The sequence below is a fragment of the Ursus maritimus genome, unplaced genomic scaffold (assembly GCF_017311325.1).
Source record: "Ursus maritimus isolate PB19 unplaced genomic scaffold, ASM1731132v1 scaffold_13, whole genome shotgun sequence".
NCBI lineage: Eukaryota > Metazoa > Chordata > Mammalia > Carnivora > Ursidae > Ursus > Ursus maritimus.
This window is the reverse complement of record NW_024423675.1, coordinates 34,139,460-34,159,646: the sequence shown is the minus strand read 5'-3', so window position 1 is coordinate 34,159,646 and position 20,187 is coordinate 34,139,460. Positions and strand designations below refer to the sequence as shown.

Genomic DNA, 20,187 nt, shown 5'->3' with positions numbered 1-20,187 from the left:
TTATTTGTTGACTTAGAAAACACATTTAGCAAAGTCCTATTGTGAATTCAGTCCTGTTTTTGAATGATTTCTATTGTATTAATTGAAAGCATTTATATATTTTTTTAAAGTAGTACGTATGTGTTCAAGACATTTTTCATTAGTTTTGCAATTTGCCAGTGGTTTGGGGGACCACTATAATAGCTTCATACCGCATCGGGAATCCAAGGTAGGGTTCAGAATCAGTACATTACTTTGACTTACTAAGTATTCGCTATTTCCATGCACTGTAATACACCTTTACATGACTTTTTTTTAATCCACGCTGTTCCTTCTGAAATATCTTTGTTTCCATCTCTGCACATCCAAATCCACCTTCCAAACCATTCCTCAAATGCTCCCTCCTTCATGACATTTTTTTAAATTAACCAAACTAAAGTAAGTACTTCCTCTTGTGAATTCATAGAGCAGTTTTTCCATACTTCTCTTGTAGAACTTATCACTTTGTATTACATACTATTTATGTACATATTTTTCTTACTAGAAATTATGTTCCTTGATAAAAAGAATGGGTGTGTTTGGATCTACTGTAGTGCCTCATATAGTGCTTTACATATAGGTAGACACTTAACAATTGTCTAATAAAAGAATCTTAGGAATAAGGATGCCGCTAGGACTGTTCACATTGCACACTGTAAATGAACACCATAAATAAGAATATGCTAATTTACATTGTAGATAAATATCAACTTATATAAAATCACAGGCAGGCCTAAGAATTCTGGAGCAGTGAAGAGCTAACTCCTACAAAAACCCATATTGGGTGCATATGACAACACACATACACTCTGGAGACCATTCATTCACCTACATATTGGCACACATTTGCACAAGTTGTACCTGTCCTGACTACATTCCTAGTGACACCTGTGATTGGTGTCTCACCTGGCACTTTCAGAGACTTGCTTCCCATTCCCCAACTTTGAACTTGATATCGTTGTCTATCATGGGAGTGGGAAAAGCAACACAAACTATTCAAAACTTGTCCGAAGCAGTGGTGTGGATCAAGCAAAAGCCTAGGCAGTTGTGTGCACACAGGCAGAGCTACTACCAGTTGGTGCCCTGGTTGGCTCTCCTGGGAAACCATCATTTGGGTTTTGTGACAAAAACTACATTTTACTTGCGAAATGGAATGTTTTCTGATTTCACAAGGGCACCATATGGGCTAGTAGCAGCCCTGCTTCAAGCATGCTCTGGAGTCAGACAACTCTACAGCTTACTATCTGTGAAGATTTGTGCTAAGTTATTTATCTTTATGTGTCAAGGCTTTCTGTCTCTTCATCTATAAAATGAGGATAATAACAATCCTTAATGCAAATGTTATTTTGAGAACTAAAGCCTGGCAGCCTGCCACAAAACTCTCAATAAATGTCAACAGTTATTACCAATAGGTAATGATGGTATGTAAAATAATTAAAGGGATCAGATGGTTTACTTGAATTTAGATTCAGAAGCTTCAGTGCTCCGATCTAACACAGAGATTGAGTAAGGCTTTTGTAAAGTCATTTCTTCTCCCTTCTCCCCTCCCTTCCCCACTCATATCTCCCCTTGACATACAAAAAGCTATGCATATTTGATGAGATTCTTCTCTTTAGCTACACTCATTCCCTTGGTAATCTCACATAGTCTGTCTTTGAGCACATATATGCCCATGGCTCCCAAATTCAAATCTCTAGTATAGACCTCTTCCCTGAACTGCAGACTGCCAATTCAACCACTCCACACACATATCCACCAGATATTATAAACATGTCTGAAACTAGGCCATGGGGAGAGCTCCTTTCCCCTCCCCAAACCTGCTACCATCTTACTTAAGGGAAAACTCCATTCTGCCATCTACAGAGGACAGAGATCATATTTGATGCTTCTCCTTAACTCTTCATATCCAATCCATCAGGAAATTTAAAGTACATCCAGAATCTGATGTCATCACCACTGTCAACCTTGACTGAGCTACCATCACCTCTCATGTGAATTATTCAGTAACCTAAATGTCTTCCTACTTCAGCCTTCTTCCCACTCCCTTTATTGTGTAGTCTTAACGCAGCAGCCAGAGTGATCCTTTTAAAATGTTAATCAGATCATATGTCTCCCCTGTTCAACATCCTCAAATGGTTCTGTATCTCACGGAGGGTAAAAGCCAAAGGACTTAGCTTTGAGGATCCATAAGTCTCAACATTATATGCCACCTGCCCACCTCCTTACATTCTGACATCAGCTACCACCATTCCCATTGCTTACTCTGCTCCAGCCACACTGGACTCCTTGTTACTTATGCCAGCCAGGTGTGCACCCACACCTGGCCTCTACACTGGTTGTCCCTCTGCCTAGAACACACTTTCTTTTTTTTTTTTTTTTTTCTTTAAAGATTTTATTTATTTATTTGACAGAGATAGAGACAGCCAGGCCAGGGAGCCTGATGTGGGGCTCGATCCCGGAATGCCGGGATCACACCCTGAGCCGAAGGCAGACGCTTAACCGCTGTGCCACCCAGGCGCCCCTAGAACACACTTTCTATTACTGGCCACGCAGACTTCTCCTCTCACCTCCTTCAGGTCTTTGCTCAAATGTTTCTTCCCCACTGGAGTCAGTTCTGACCACCTTGGCAGCCTACCCCCTCATTCTCCCCCCTACCTAGCTCTCCCTGTCCCTTTCTCTTGTTCTGTTATTTCCATCGCACCCATTACCTTCTAGATACTTATGTTTTAATATTTAATATTATATAGTAATATTATTATATATAAGTGTTTAAATATTACATCATTAACTTACTATGATTCTTTATTATTGTCTGTTTCATCGTCATTGAATGTAATCTCAACAGGAATTTTTATCATTTTTGTCTGTTCTTAGTTCATCGAAGTATCCCTGGTGTCTACATGTGGAGTATGAGATCCCAAGTGTAATCAAGGACAACTCAGAAGTTCTTAGTCCAAAAACTGGAAGGTTGAAGCCCATGATTACTAAGATGAAGAATTCTGGAAGAGCAGGTTTGAGGGCAGGGAAGACCAGGCATTCAGTTCAGGATATACTAATTTGAGATGCTAGCTCAGTGTCTTTAGACTAAGTCTGTTGAAGTAAGCAATTCCAAAAATCTTAATGCCTTAAAACAAAAAGATTTATTTTTCACTCACATGCGTGTCTGTCTGTTGCATGTTGGCTCGGGCTGTGCTGACCTCATCCCGTGACCCAAGCTGAGGGAGCACAGGTGGTTCTGGTATCAGAACAGAAGGAAGACAGAGCACAGTGGAGCTACATGATGGCCCTGAGGGCTTCTTCTCAGGACTGGCACAAGTCACTTCTACTCCTATGTCACTGACCACAGCAAATCACGTGGCCAAATCTGACATGAGCGGACCAGGGTTAAATGTAATCTAGGACTAGAAAAGGTAAAAACTTTTGAACAATAATATAATGCACTGCAGTTGCCTATTTGACATTTTTGTGGCAATGTCATTAGGTGACTAGATGTGACTATGAGCCTTAAGTTCAAGAGAGAAATCCAGGCTACATGTATGAATTTTAGAATCTTTAGTATATAGTGTTTACATTCCTGAAGTTAGAAGACGTCACCAAAGGAGTAAGTATAAGTAGAGAAGAGAAAAGTTCAAAGGACTGAGCTTGGGGAACTCTGGCATTTAGAAATAAGAGACGTGAGAAAAGGCCAAACATGACAGATAAAGTGGCCCAGGAGAAAGTGATGTGCTGGAGGTAAAGCAAAGATGGTCTTGGGTAGGCGGGAATGATGAGCTCTGTCAGAACCTACTGATGGGATACAAAGAGGACCGGGAATTGAGTGGAGCTCTTTGGTAAAGCTGGGAGAAGCAGATTTATTGCTGGGGTTGGGGAAGAATCCTCATTCTAGTGGGTTTAAGAGAGAAGGGTAGTAAATGAAATAAAGGGAGCAAGTATGAACAGACAAAACAGGTTATTCACAGGAAAAAAGAAAGTACTGAAAGAATGCCAGAGACCACAGCTACACTGATAAAGATCAGAGAGTCAGAGATGCTGGAAGGTCCGAGCACAGGAGCAGAGTGGCTATTGCCAACTCAAAGTAAATACACATCATTTAAGGTCATGTAGTCAGGTGTCTCCATTCCTTGCAACTTGAGGAAGCTACACTAACTCACCATCCTTTCTCTACCAATTGACTCTACCTTTATCACATTTTTTTAAGGGGGGGGGGCACAGAGAGGGAGAGAGCGAATCTTAAGCAGGCACCACAGCCAGCCTGAGGCCCAACTCGGGGCTCAATCTCACAACCCTGAAATCATGACCTGAGCCAAAATCCAGCGTTGAACACTTCACCAACTGAGCCACCCAGGCACCCCCACCTTTATCACATTTTAAATTCTCTTGTACATCTTCTCTAAACTCCTGGTGTTGGATGGAGTGCCCAGGGCTTACTCCTTGCTCTTCTTCTCTATCTGTATCCACTTCCTTGATCTTATTCAGTCTCAAAGCTTAAAATATCTATATGACATGACTCCCACATTTCCAACTTTATTCATACCTTTCTTCAAGTCAAAATCCAACCGTATACTTGATATTTCCACTCAGGTGTTTAGTAGATTGAACGGCTGATCTCCCCATTACTAACCTCTTATTCACAGACTTCTGCCCTTGGCTGATGGCATTCTAATTCTTCCAGTTCTAGATTCTGTGACTCCTCTGCTCAAAACTTCCATTCCCATCAGCAGAATGATTAAGAATCTTGCCGGGTGTCATCCCATTAGTCAGTGACAGAGCTGAGACCCCAACCCAAGCAGCCTGTTGGAAAACTGTGCTCCTCCCCATGGTCCTTTGATACATGCATCTGTTCAATAGTTTACACAATGTTACATCTAGTATGAGTCCGTGTTTGTTATATATACATAGGGATTTGTAAGAAGATGCTGAAAGGATATATACCAATATATTTTCACTGTGATCTCTGGATGGATAAATGACGGCACGATGTTTTTCTTTAATTTTGTTTGGGTATATTTTACATCTTCAGCAATGAAAATATATTACTTTTGTCATAAGGAAAACATCCTCACAGATTTTTTTTAAATTCAGGATTCCAGATGAACTTCATTTCCTTTCATCATTCTCTGCTTCATAAATATCTCATTCCATAAATTTTGAGTTTTTTGACCCTGATGTCAGAAGATACAGGACATTTTCAGGCAAACCTCATGGTATTTCTGACAGAGATGGTCTAGAGAACTGTTAGGCCTCTGTGTCTGATGCTGTGTAGTGTTTCTTTTCATTTTTCAGTGAGATATGAAAATTGTGGTGGGGGATTTATCTTAATCTCATAAAGTATCATCTCCACAGTAGACACCCTTTTCCACATCCGAAATAGAAATTTCCTGAACATAAATACAGAGACCTTCCATGACTTCTATTTTTGTAAATGGAAATAACTTTTTGCTATTTCACCAGTGTCTCAAGAATGTTAGATTTTTCTGAAGGTAAAGAAAGCAAGCATGAACGCATTTCTCCTTTCTTAAGAAAAACAGTATAAAAGGAAACGCAGGCTAAAATGGCTATTGCCTGGTACTAAATATTGCACATATATTGGCCTCCATCTGGTAGAATGAGTGAAATGTCTAGGCAAAGGAAGGGGAGGGAGGAGTGCTTGTATGTGGGAAAGGAGAGAAGTTTCCAGTTTCTGATTATTAAGCTGTCTTACTTAGAATACTCTTTGAATAAATATTGGCAAGTGGCCTGGAGTCCCAACTTGTGGCTGTTTGAGCTTTGCTAAAAGACTTTAAGGAAAGTCCTGAACTGTTGTTCTCAAGTGGAAACTGTGTAAATCATTTGTAATGGAAAGAATGACAAAAGAAAAAAAAAACCCTTCTTAAAATGACTTTTGATGCTTGCTATTTCCCTGATAAATTATTTTATTTGTGTACAGAATACAATGCAGATATTTTTGCTTTTTTTTCCATAATGTTTTCCTGAAAGCCATGTCTCCAAACAAACTGTTGAAAGTAATTCTTACTTTTTATCAGGAACAAGGTTATACCTGGACTTTGTATTTCTGATAAAGAATTCAGTATAAACAAAGTTTGATGTAACTAGTATCATAACAGTACTAACTTACCTTTGGCGTTTTCTTTTTTTTTTTTTTTTAAAGATTTTATTTATTTGAGATAAAGAGAGCAGAGTGAGAGAGAGCATGAGCATGGGTGGGAATGAGCAGAGGGAGAAGCAGAAGCAGGCTCCCTGCTCAGATGTAAGGCTCTATCCCAGGATCCAGGGACCATGACCTGACCTGAAGGCAGATGCCTCACTGACTGAGCCACCCAGGCACCCCTGTCTGACATTTTCTAAGGTACTTTCTTAAATGTACATTAATTTGATTCTCTGACAACTGGGAGAGGTAGATATCATTGTCCCTATTTTAGAAATGGATAAGATGGGACACAGGAAGATGAGTCAGCCTACTCAGGATCATTTAATTGGTGGTTGAGAGAGGGGGGCATCCTGCAGCCCTTTTAGTAGCACCAGAGGCATGTTCTGTCCCCCCAGATCCAGATCGACAGAAGACAGCTACTATGCAAATCAGTACACCCTGCCATCTCGAAGTTAGTTTTCAGTCAGATTCATACCTGCTTTTCTTTATAACTTCAAAGCCAAAAAAATCTCATCTATACCATTCATTCTTGTTCTTATTAGTTACCCTCAGACTCTTTATTCATACACAAATTGCCTATGCTTCTTTTCCCCCAGCATCTTTCCACTGCTGACCTCTTTGAAACTTTACACTGTAAAAGCCACAGTTTCACTGTAAGCATTCTATATCCTCAGTGTCCTCAGAGAACCATACCTTCACTTTCTTGCCTTAAATGAAACCTGGTATTACCCCAAAGACATAACTTCCCTTGAGCCTTGACAAACAAAAACTGCTTTTTCTCCCTGCCTTTCAACATGCTGAGAGAGATTTGAAAGGAGTGTTGGTATTCTCCTAGCTTCTAACTACCAGTTCCAGGTGATTCCATTCCTACCTAGATGCAGCTCCCACCCTCTGCCCCCTTTTGAGTCTCATGCTGTAGCATGAAGTGTAGTCATCGTCATCCACCAGCTCTAGGTCACTCGCCCAGATTCATGGAAAGGTTCAGCACCTGCCCCACAAATGCTGCCAAACTCCCACTGTAATCTCAAACAACCTGCACGTCCATGATTCACAGTTCCTCCAGCACCTGGATTCCATTCCTCTTTAACACAACCGGCAAAATCCTAACTGTGCATTTACTCTCAAAACCTAGTGACTCTAGGTGACTCTAGTAACTCTTCACACCTCTGCAAGCACTGTCCCAGCAACTTTGACACTCTCCTGACTTTTTAGTAATTTCTGTTCTTGATCTTTCTACAGTTCTTTAAGCTGTCCTCCCATCTTCAACTTTTATCCCTGCCCAGCATAGACCCCAAAGACCCATCAGTACCCTGAATAGCTTCTGGGCACCCACATGCCCTCCCTTCATCTTTGCTATACTCCCAACCAACTCCTGTGGTTATCTGAGTGGTTAATGGCATGGGCTAGGGAGGCCTATTTCTAACATTTGAAGCCTATTTCTATCATTTAGTAATTCTACCTTGGACAAGTCATTAGTTTTTCAAGGCTTTCATTTCCTCAATTGAGAAATAGTGATAGTAGTATCTATCTCCCGTCCATCATAAATTATTATGAAGATAATTTGAAATAATTTATGCAAAGTGCTTAGAATAGTGCCTGGCTCATAAGCACTCAATAAATGTTTACTATTGTTACAATCAAACTGCTTGCTGATGTTTCTTAAAAAAAAAAAATCACAGGGGCATCTGGGTGGCTCAGTCAGTTAAGCACCTGCCTTCGGCTCAGGCATGATCCCAAGGTCCTGGGATCAAGCCCCACGGGTTCTCTGCTCAGCAGGGAGCCTCCTTCTCCCTCTCCCTCTGCCTGCCACTCCCCCTGCTTGTGCGCGCCCTCTATCAAATAAATAAAAATCTTAAAAAAAAATCACAAAACCACGTTAACAAGTGCCAGTACATGTCCAAACCTGCAAAGCAAAACACAGTCCAACAAACATCCTCCTTTTTCACCCCTTCCTGAGATATTGCCTGTTTCAGGGAGGCTTTTGAGAATACCCTTATAGGGCCTGGGAGCGTCAGATTTCATCAGATGAATTACTGTCCTCCTCATCAGAAGTAGATAGGATTAGCAGGATGACTAATATCTATTATTCGTAAGGCAGGAATGGCAAGGATTTTATGTGACCACTTCCCAGAAGACAGACCAGAAGAAGCAGGCATAAACAGACATCTCACAGGAGAGAAAACATGAGTGAGCAAGAAACATATTAAAAGATACTCATCCCCATTAGTAGTCAGGGAAATGCAAATTAGAACTACAATGAAATAACTTTGCACACCCTTGAAAATGGCAAAAATGAAGAAATTTAACAATATCAGTTTGGGGACAAGGTATTCTTAGGACGGTTATATAAATGATACAGTCACTTTGTGAAACACTGTGGGGTCAGGCCAAATATTCACATACTGGAGGTTCCAGCAGTTCCATCCAGTGAGACTCTCTCACATTCTGTTGACAAAACAAAACAAAAAGCACAAAGCTGCAAGTAACCCTATCCGTTGACAGGAGAATGGATAAATAGTGGTATAGTGGTATATTCACCAGAGGAATTTTGTTTTTAAGACTGATTGATTTGAGAAGGGAGAGAGACCAGCGCATGCACACACAGGAGAGCAGAGGGAGGGGCAGAGGGAAAGAGAGAGAATCTCAAGCAGACTCCCCACTAGGTGTGGAGCCCAAGGCAGGGCTGGATCTAACAATCCTGAGATCATGACTTGACCCTAAATCAAGAGTCCGGATGCTTAACTGACTGAGCCACCCACGCACCCCTCAGCGGAGGAATATTAAACACACACATAATAAAATATAGCTGCAGTAACAACATGAATGAATCTTAGAAACAATATTGAAGGTAAAGAAAAAACAAGTAAATGTATTATTATGATGACACTTTACATATATTAATATAGTTCATTCTCATAACATCTCTTTGAGGAAGGTAGTACTGCTCTCATTTTACAGATGAGGAAACTGAGTCACAGAGGAAACAGCTACAGATAAGTGAATTACTAGTAAGTGGAGGTTTGCAGGATCTAGCTAACATTTACTACATGCTTACATAGTATCAGGCACTGTATTACCTTACCTAGATTATCTATTTTATGAAAGATGTTCTTATAAAATGTCCTTCTTGTTTTTTGTGGGTTTTTTTAAGGGGGGTCTGTTGCCTAATAAATCTCCCTAAATCAACATAAGTTAGACTGGAGAATCCAGTTTATCATTTGGCTTTGCACTCTTCTCTCAACCCCTTCACCTAAGTGCAAACTCAGTGGATAGTTTGCTCTTCATTTTAAATGGTCTTCTGAATCATTTTCTAGGTTTCACTTTTGGAAATGGAACGTAACTCCCAGCCAATGTCCTAAATCCCTGAGGCCCTGGAACTTCCCTTCAGTCTACATTTTTCAGAATGCCAATAACTAAGAGATCTAAAAATGAAGGAATTATTTTCCCAAGGGCAGCTACACTTGCCGCCACCACCACCACATCCCCGAAATCTCTTCCTCAGTCTTCTTTCACTTATACCCCTAAGACCTAAGCGAAGAACTTGAGCAGCTAGAGGAAGGATCATTCTTTTCTGCGCCACAACCTTAAGAATCATGCTTGTAAGTTTGTGACTGAACATTGTATGGAGGGCGGGGAAGAGAGCCAGGAATCCCAAACCTGCGTTTTAGTCCCAGCTCTGCCGCTTCTTTGTTGGATGTTGGGCAAATCCATTAACGTCTCTGGGGTTCATATCCTTCAGTACTGCACGTCAGTTAAACTTGACAAACATTTATTGAATGCCTCCTAGCTGCCATGCGCCCTGCCAAACATTGGGGTTGTAAGGATAGGTGAGACCTGATTAGCCACAGAGGAGCTCCCAGCCTTTAAGGAGCTTGCTTTCTAGAGTAGAGAACTGTGGATCTTGGTGCATCAGGAGGTTAAGCAGAGTGTGGGTAACCCGGTGATGGAGGTGTTGCAGAGACTGGGCAATGTCAGCATACTGTTGTGGTTGAGAACTCAGCTCTGGGGTCAGTCATAACTAAACATATTGTGGCTCTAACCCTCATGAGCTCTGTGACTTCAAGCAAGACTTCTCCTGAAGAATCAAGTTTCCTCATCTCTATAACAGAGATAATAATTATACCATCCCATTTTGAGGATCAAATAAGATAATGCATATAAAAGAGGGTGACTCATGATCAATAAATGTTATCTATTCTCCTCATTCTCCCCTTCAGCACTATTATTACTGTTAGCGTATCAGTTGTTTCTTAGCAAGGCATCCTGACAGTGTTTGGAGATCGAGTCAGAAGTTGTACATCAACGCTGTTCACCTCTCGCTTGCTCACTGCGGGGACGGTACTGAAGATGAGCATTCAGTTCTTGGCCCAAGACCTTTCCTGAAGATATTGACACTTGTTAACAGGATGATTACTGGCTAGTGTCTATGTCATATGCCCCCAACTCTCCCTGTTGTACCCCAGTTCAAACCTATGTGCTTTTCTGACCCTTTGGAGGACCTAATAGGGAAACAAGATGCTGCAAGAGAACAAGACTAGGCCTTGCTGGGTATGGAGTAACAATGGGGCCTTTTAACTACTCCCAAGGTTGACACAATACCTTAACACAGCATATCTTTGAAGAAATATTCTTACTGTTAACCGGAGTCTTCAAAGATGAGAGAGTCAGCTGTTAGGTAAAATGTCGTTGATCCGTCAGCTAGTGGAGACTGAGGTTAAGCCAAGGATTGCTGTAGGGATTAAAGGCTGAACTGATTGGCTGAATTCCAGTGTTTTCAAAGTATGTCAGGGTAAGGAGGATTATTTTTTTTAGCTGTGGAGACATGAGAAAACATGCCTTATCATCCAAGTTTATTGAACATGAGTGTGTTTCTTGCTGGTGTTTCTTGCTTAGTGTTTTTCTCAAGGGTTATGTTAAGAAGCTAAGTCAGGGTTACTTTTTGTAACCCTGGAGGTGGAGTGGTTGATCAAATGATGGGCCCTTGCTGATGTGTAAATAGGATACTCAAGATTATCTAGTGGTCTTTAATGCTTTTGATCACCCTTCATTCTACAGGTGGATACTGAAAACTTTCTCCACAGGCAAGCAGGTTCTCTGGGTGTGCACATAGCTAGTGGGCATCCCAGTTGACAAGCTTAGTAAAGAAGATTGGTCACCAAATATAGTAACTATCTGAGGCATTCTTGGTGGTTCATTATTCTTTGATGATTCTGAAACTGGATGCACAGTTCTGTGTAGGGAATAAATTGTTTTTCCTTTCTGTGGTTCATCATGCATCGTGGATGGGTGCCTGATGAGGGACATGGCATCCTAGGGGGCTACCATGAGCAGCAGAATGTCCACTGTAGGAACAAAACACATGCTGATGGCCAAGGCAGAAAATCCTAAAGGCCTGGGAGAGCTTTCATTATCTTTGGTTAGCAATAGATCAGTAATCTTAATAAGATTCAAGTTTTCAGTTTGGAAAAGTTCAGGGAACTTAGTCCTCTGATCACTCACCTAAAACAACAAGACACACACTGTTACCTTAGGTGGTGCCCAGCTGTGTGGATAATGGCAGAGATAAGTGGATAAGTGAGAGTACTCCGAACTAAGGCTCTCTTCTGGTGAGGGAGTAATAGTTTGAGTTCATTGCTGATGAAATACACTTTGGCTGTGCCAGATCTTGACCTAGAGCTGTGCTGCTCATAATGGCAGGGGCTGGCCACATTTGGCTAAGTTTAAATGAAAATTAAAAATTCAGCTCCTCAGTCACTCAAGCCACATTTCAAGTGTTCAACACTAGTATGGTAGCTAGTAGCTACCGTAAGGGATAGTGAAAAATTCACGGAAACTTTCCATCGTCATAGAATGTTCTATTAAGCAGTACTGATCTGGAAAATAAACAATAGGTCCTCAAAAATATTCTATCAAGAAACGCCATTTTGGTGGCTTGATTGACCACACCAACGAGGCCCTATCTAGTTTTTATTCTGAACCACTAGATTTGAAATAGAAATGCAGACAGTAAGACCTTAGATTTTGGTGTGAATTGTAAAGCCTAATTTTCTCAGTAAAGACACTTTTGTTAAGGGATCACTATGGATAATAGTCACAGGCAAGGAGGTGGGAGCAGAGGATGTGATGCTGAGGTTAGGGTTTCCTCTGAATGAGAAAAAGTATGTGACCTGATTGGGCAGAAGGAAGTGGTCAGAAACACTTCTGATATTTGCATAAGGGGTGAATATAACTGACCTAGAATTTCTGGAACTGCCTTTGGTTTAGACCGCCTTACCTTTCTTATCTGATTATGTTGGTATAAATAAGTTAGGCATCCTAAAAACTACGTAAATCTTAGCTTCCCCTTCTTAAGGGACTCTCAGTGCCTTCCTCAAAAGGAAGGTAGTTCTTTTGCTAGTCTTGTTTCACATGCCTTTAAAAGTTTAGAAGTAGTTAAGGAGAAGAACATCAAATGAAGGGCAATAATACTTCTCATACTCATCAGGATGTCCCTGGTGACTCGTAGCATGGGGACATACCTAAATCATTTTCAACAGAGTCTAGTGAGCCATTAAGTTGCCCGCTCCCACCCTAGTGTTTTGATGTAGACTCATAAACTGAGGAATTGAGAAGCAGTGAGGATGGTTTGAGGTCTTCATCTTTAGGGCCCAGAAGACAGGATGCCTGGGATCAAAAAAACTGTTAAGAGGGTAAGATCCTTCATGGATATTAGAAAGTAGATCAAGAGAGATCTTAAAAAGAGGAGGTCATTATCCAAAGAACAGCTAGAAGGATTAAGAACAGAGAAATTGGTAGGTAGGGCCAAGAGTTGTCTCTACGAACTATCAGGAGTTTTCATGAACTGATGAGAGAATAAGAGGGTGGCTACTGGGAACAAAAAAGGGCTTTCCAAGGCAGCCATAAAAACATGAACACTGGACCTTGTTTAATTTTGGATATTTCACCATCTTCTCACATGAGGAGAACCTCTAGCATACAATAAATGCCTGTTGAATTAATCCTCGGGAAAGAAAATCACACTGGATGCATAAATTCCTTTATTGAAAATATTGGGCTAGCACTGCATTACATATACTCAATATCCATAAGTGAAGGGCCACACATATCTGATTGGACAATACTGTTTTAAATAGAGAACACAGCATCTGGATATGCTCTCACAACTATAATATCATGGACTAAACTAGGTAGGAGTGAACTATACGCAAAATGACCATTTTGTTCATTAATAGCATATGGTTGCAAATGGCGTAAATGCTAAACTTGATCATCATGAGACATTCCTGGTATCTCACACCAACACATCATTTAACGAGCAGATTAAGGTTAAACTGTCAATATGTTGTTAATCAAGAGTTCTCAATAGGAGAACTTGGGTGAAAGCACACCCAGGCTACATATTTAAGATTTAACAGAATTCATTTAAACTTGCATGGAATGTGAGTAAAATAGTTGCTGATCTGACAGGAGGCCACTTGGTAATTTGTTCTCTTTCATAAATATCCTAAAATAAGAGAATAATCTAAAGGAAATATTCTGCCAGCTTAAGGCTAATATTCTAAAGATGGTTTTTTTTTTAATGCAGGTATATAAATGCTATTTGTTATTAATTTTTCCTTTCAGAGATCACTGGGGATGTAATTTATGACAGACCACTTCTCAGCTTTGGCTATTATTTGAAAACTTTTTCCATTAGCAGTCTTTGGCTTTCCTGAAAGTTTGGCAATTAATAATATTGTTTAATTTTTAACAAGGCTTTACTGTCATTTTTAACAAAGAGTATTTTATGATATGAAAATGGGTTGACGTTAAAATAGGTTTTACTTTTTTATTTCAATTTTGGTATAAATGCACTTCTTTGCATTGCCTTTTCTCAAAAGAATCTAGAAACCAAGACAACTGGGCTAATTTGACATTTTTCATTTGATATAAAATATGCAGAAATGAAAACATTCAGGTTCTTTTAAAACAGGGGCCTGTTCATTAATTTAAGAACTTGGGGGAAATTAGGCATGAAACACTATGAAAATAAAGTTTTTGTTATTAACACATGATTTTTTATGAAACAAAATATTTTCTTTTCAAAAGGGTTTGTTCTAAGTCTAGATTCAGAAAGGTATCCATTTCTGTAAATACCAACTTATAACTGTGAGAAATGGCTGCTTCTTCACACAATTATGTTTGAGTAAGTAAAAATGTACCTTTTTAATAACTAAATGGAAAGCTGGCCTACAACAGACAAATCAATAAACATTGGTAATGAGTTTTTAAAATTTCAGAATTATGCATATATATATATATATGCATATATATATATATATATATGCATAAAAAATTTCAATATAAAACTATATAAATCAAATGGGTTTGTTGCCAAAACATAGCACAAAATGTATACATTTCTTTATTTCAAGATTTGACACATTAAAAGAAAAAACTGCCAACACATTTTAGACAATATACTAGAAATAATAAATAAGACAATTTTTAAAAAAATCATATATTCCCTTTAAGTGCCGAGCACTTCAGTTTTTCTAAATGAGACTAAGCTTTTCCATGGCAAACAATGGTATGCTGTACATTTAAATTTTGGTAATGAAAATTACGTTGATAAATACACAAGGCATGTATGTATTTCCACAGTATCTTTTTTTTCACAGTTACCAAAAATAAAAATTGCATTCAACTCATACATCTATAAATATTCTGATTCCTCACTGTATGGATTTGAAGGAAATGGGAGTATAAAGTCTTTCAACAATCTGGACTTCAACCCTCTTTCTTTGTGGTCTGCCCTCCACATGTCCCTTTCGGAATCCCTCTGCGGCATGGCCATGCTCTGAGACGATGGTGGAAAGAAAGCAGTATGGTGGGATGAGGCGGTCAGGGCCGGGGCTGTGTCTTCCAGCCGGCGTAAGGAGGGCTGATGGAACCCGATCTCTTTAATGCGGTATTTTAAGGCAGTCTGAGTGAGTTTCACTCGAATGTCCATACCTCAAGGTCCTGAACTATGAAGTCTTCCTTTTTGGAAAGGATATCATTATTGAAAGTGCTGCAAGAGTTGCTCCGTCCATGGTATAAATCAGCATCTAGCCATAAACCAAATCGTCCCCTGAAAAGATCACAAATACAAAAAGGTGAAAACACTTCAATCTCATATGGTACACTTTCTGCCCTCCCTTGCCCCATCTTCTTTCCTTTATGCTACCAACAGACAAAACCCTAAACTGCTTGGAAAACAAAGCATATGTTTCCTTTATTCCATTTAAATGACCCATCTTTCCCAAAAGACAAATGATAGTAGTCCCTCATTTAGACACATAAATATATCATTTTATCTTTGACTCTTAGGGTCATGTATGGGCCACTGTCCTAATTAAGCACATGGCCTACCTAAAATCACCGGACACAAGGTTTTGGTTACCTGGGTCAAAACGAACTCCCACAGATCAGGCAATAAATTAGTAACAACAACAAAAACCTTACCCTCCACCACCAAGTTCCAAAGAACTTATGTCTCCATTGATAAAGTATGAGTTTTCTCCACTCCACTTAAAGACCTTAGGGTAGAAACACAAGACAGAGAACAGACATTTCAATCTGGAGAATCAGCGAAGAGGGAATTATTAGGATAGTACCTCTGTGTGGAAGGGAATTACCCACTGGCTGAGGAAGCTCCAGATTGCCAGACCTTTCCTATACCAGGATGAGATTTTCAAAGGGGTTATAAAGTAGGAAAGACCTCCCAAGCACATGTTGGCTCTGACCTGCTATCATTCCCTTCCTAGATCCCCGAACATGCAAAAGAGCAGTTCCCAAGGCCCAAGGAGGGACCCTAAAAGCAGTCTGTGTGCTACAGCCATGAAGAGTGGACCCAGGCTAGAGTGAGTCCAGATGAGGTTATGGGACAGCTGCTGCTCCAATGACAGTCCCCCACCTCCAACCCCACCGACACTCCTGACATGGCAACAGTGGGAAGTTGGGTATTTCTCCCATTTAGGTACCTTGAAATTGGGGCTAAATGTGTACAGAAAAGTTTCGCCTGTGCCATAATAGTGGTCACTGAACTTGAAAGGATGAGTTGCATATGCTCCAAAAATCTGTCAAAAGAAAACAGAAACATTATCTTCTTTCAAACCAAACCTCCCAAAGAGTGGCTTTCTGAAATATTCTAACACAATCCTGTTCTGAGATATCATTAAACCTCTTTCAGCAAAGACCATTACTAAATTAGAGCTCTTGGAAAGACTACCAACAAGCAGATAAATAAAATATCCCTAGTTCTAATTGGAACTCAAGTGGTTCAGAGAATGTATTTGTCAAAGGCCAGCAACTGTTCCAATTTTAAAACACTTTTGAAGTCCACTATGGGGTCAAATATCCTTTAGTGAATACAGATGACATACTGGGAACATTAAACAACAAGATGCATCTTGCACACACGAGTGAGTGGCTGAAAGAATAAAATCATGTGTTTTATAAGTGGATTCATGGCCAGACACTTCCCCAGAGAACATAAATTTTTCAATTTATAAAAATGAGTTCTCAATATGCTTATTGAAACTGTATCCTTTATATGACTGATCTAATACCTCTTTGCTTGAAATGGCTTTTAAGAAAAAAATAACAGTCCCATAATACTATGGACTTTAAGGGTGATTTAGATGTATTTGAACCAATAATTTTTCTATTTTTTTCTCATTGTCCTAGCTTCCTATCTTTCTGCTCAGATCCTGATCAGTGCTTGCAAGGGTAAGAGCTGGCAAGAGTGAACATAAGTATTTTTAAAACATCCCTAAGTGATTCTGGTGTGGGTTCAGAAACCCACTGGACAAACATTGTTTTAAATGGAGGTTATCTGAAAAATACCATTAACTTTTGAAAATTATTTTAACTGGATTATAATCATTGTGGAATCTCTTTTTCACCAATTACACTTAGTTCCTGGCAACTTGAAATACTAAAAAATAGGTAAGGTAGAAATCTAGAAACTCTTTCTAACTGATGTTCTTCATACTTCGTGCTACTAAACTTTCTCTAGAGCTGTTAAGAAAAAACGAAAACAGAACAGTAACAAAGCATCAAAAACCCATTTTCCTTCTTCTGGTGATCGTTCAATAAAAGAACTAAAATACAACTGAGCTAGGCATCTACTTTTAAAAGAATGTGCTTAAAACAGTACAAGAAGGGCAATCAATGGCCATAGGTGGAAGAAAGTGGGTCCTTTTCTGATCAATGAACAGGAAAAGCCACCTTACTCTCACCCTCTCATGATTCTAAATATATTCTTTCTTAGCTAAAATCTTCTTAGCAATCATGGGAATCTATTTAAGGATTAGGGATTGGATGATACTAAAAAATTACTGTTAATTTTGTTAGGTACATAGCATTGTGGTTATGTAAGAAAATGTCTATTTTCTCTTTCTATTCATTTATTTTGGAAGAAATTTTATGATATGTATATAATGATACTGTTGGGTCTATACCATTAAAATATTAATATATTTGCCAATAGCAGAACAAAGGAATCCATGGGGGAAAAAAGCTGAGACAACCAAAAGTGGTTTAAAAAAAAAAGGATTAATATAACAAAACCTATGAATGTATATTTGCTCTCCTCTCTTCTCTCAGCTTCTTTAGTAGAAAAAATTACATGAAGTAGTAATCTTTTTATTTAAAATTTATTTATTTAAATTCAATTTAATTAACATACAGCATATTATTAGTTTCAGAGGTAGAATTTAATGATTCATCAGTTGCATATAATACCCAATGCTCATTCCATCAAGTGCCCTCCTTAACACACAATTTATTATTGGGTTTTTAATATATATCAATGTAATATGTATAACAAAATTACCATAAAAATGGGAAAATGTAATTGAGCAATATCGAAGTAACATTTCTGTACCTTACTGGAATTAAGTTAGTAAATCAGACTCTATCAATTGCCTGATGATTGCGCTATTTTCCACAATGCCCGGTGGTATAAATTACTCCACAGTCTAATGTGACTAAAATTGGGGCCCTCTACAGGGGTAGTGTCTTTGGCCAGTTTATGAAGTTTATCCTAACTATGAAGTTCATCCTAAGGAAGGCCCTCCTTAGCTGTCTCTTTTCCTGGTTCTCTCTAGCAAACTAGATGGTCTTCAGTTTAGCTTGTTGTCTTCATGCAGTGACCAGCCTCCTCTTAATTGTTTACAACCTAAATTTTCATCATTTTCTAGAGTACCTTTTGGCTTGAACTTCTCCATACTCTTCTAAATAAAGTCAGTTCCTTTGGGGACAGCTTCAGAGCTCTACGTCCTTTTTTGGGTTTTTTTTAGGTATGCTGTGGACAGGGGGTAGGCCAGGGCAAGTTCAGCCACTGTGTCTGACAGGGCAGGGGTTGTGGTAGAGATAAGTACAGGCTCAGGGAGCATGTGCAAGGATGCTGGTGGGAGCCACGGTGCACAAGTGGAGGAGTGCAGGGCTGGGGAAAGTCTGTGTGCTATGCCTGGAGCAGCTGTAGTGGATGAGCACAGAGCTGGGGCCAGTCGGAGTGCCTGGTCTGGCAGGACAGAAGCCAAGTTGGGTGAGCACTGGGCTGGCCTGCTGGGGTGGGGCCACAGGAGAACATGAGCTTGTGGCACTAGCCAGGGAAATTGAGAGCACCAAAAATGGCACCCACCAGCACCAGGCTAGCAAGGAAGTAGCGTAAAAAAATGGCACCCTCCGGTGTGTCTATTCCCAGAGAGATCTCCATAAGACCCCTACCCCTCTGGTATACTCTCTAAAACTAGTCAACAAACCTCCCTCACATGTAGCCCAGCTGCTTCTCAAGCTACTGCCTCTGTATTGAGACTCAGAACAAGTGAGTCCGTTTGAGCCGTTCAACAGTGGTATTTCCCTTTCCTACAGCCCTCATGCTCTCCGAAACTAGCTGTGGGTTTTCAAAGACAGTTGTTTTGGGGGCTTGCCTTTCTGGTACAGGTCCCAAGGGCTGGTGTGCCTAATGTGGGACTTGAACCCCTCACTTCTCAGAGAGGAGCTGCATGTTTTGTGATCTCTCTCCCTCTTGTGGATCGCTAGGGGGATGGGGTGGAGTCCTGTCAAGACCGGTTTTCTGCCCCTCCTACCAATCTTGATGTGGCTTTTTTTCTTTCTTTTTTCCCTGTCCTGTGTTACAGAAGATCTGTTCTGTTAGTTTTCAGGTATTTTTCAGAGAGAACTGTTCTACAATTGTAACCTTCGTATGTCCATGGGAGGAGGTCAGCAGAGCTCTAGGTCTTATGATCTGCCTCTTCTCCTACAGCTGGAAGCCAGGAGGCTCTGCTGTGGAGCTGGGGGCTGGATAGTGGCGGGCTTCCCTCAGAGGAACCCTTTTATTGTATGAGCAGGGTGGCAGGCAGGGGAAGTAGCTGCTGGTCTTAGCTTGCCTCACCTGGCATGTAACTTCTGCCCAAAGAGCCGTGGCAACGGCCTTAGACACTCCTTTCTTCTACACGGCCTAAGGTAGAGCATCTCCCCTGTGAGTAGAGGTTGGGTAGATGAAAATAATCCTCTACTCTTAGCCGTACTTACCTGGAGTTTGGCCTCTGAAACACAGATCTTATGTAGGGGATAAATGCTTGGGGCCTGTCCCTTGAGGCTGTATCATATCAATTTTTAGAGACTTGAAGTGACTGTTGTTTTTCTAATTTCTACCAGTTATGGTTGTTTCACTGATGACTGATTCTGCTGAGCTCCTTTTGCTGCCATTCTGCATGTATAATTCTTTTATATTAGAATTTTATATAATTTATTCCCAGATAAATGTACAGGTGTTGTTCTTTCATGTTCTCAAACACAGCAAAAACCACATTCTTGCCTTGGGGGTAAATGGGTGTGGAGAGCAGAGTTAGTATTCACGTGTTTTCAAATAACACAAGTGCCTTCAGGGCACCAGATCCAGTAAGAGGACACCGTCTGACAAATACTGTAGCCTTCAGATAGGCCTCATTTACATACTTGCTGACAGGAAGCTTGGTGAAATTGTGCTT

General features: G+C 40.1%; 1 protein-coding gene across 17 annotated transcripts in view; it reads right to left on the bottom strand.

Annotated features, from left to right (window-relative positions):
* Positions 1 to 14,796: 14,796 nt before the first annotated feature.
* NCOA7 (nuclear receptor coactivator 7) overlaps positions 14,797 to 20,187 on the bottom strand; it is a 153,458-nt gene continuing 148,067 nt past the window's right edge. For all 17 annotated transcript variants that reach the window (XM_040627764.1, XM_040627762.1, XM_040627758.1 and 14 more), the window contains 3 exons: positions 16,171 to 16,266; positions 15,653 to 15,726; positions 14,797 to 15,278 (listed from right to left, as the gene is read on the bottom strand). In XM_040627764.1, coding sequence (XP_040483698.1) covers positions 15,143 to 15,278; positions 15,653 to 15,726; positions 16,171 to 16,266 — 306 coding nt within the window. In that variant the 3' untranslated portion in view covers positions 14,797 to 15,142. The remainder of the gene's footprint in view (positions 15,279 to 15,652; positions 15,727 to 16,170; positions 16,267 to 20,187) is intronic.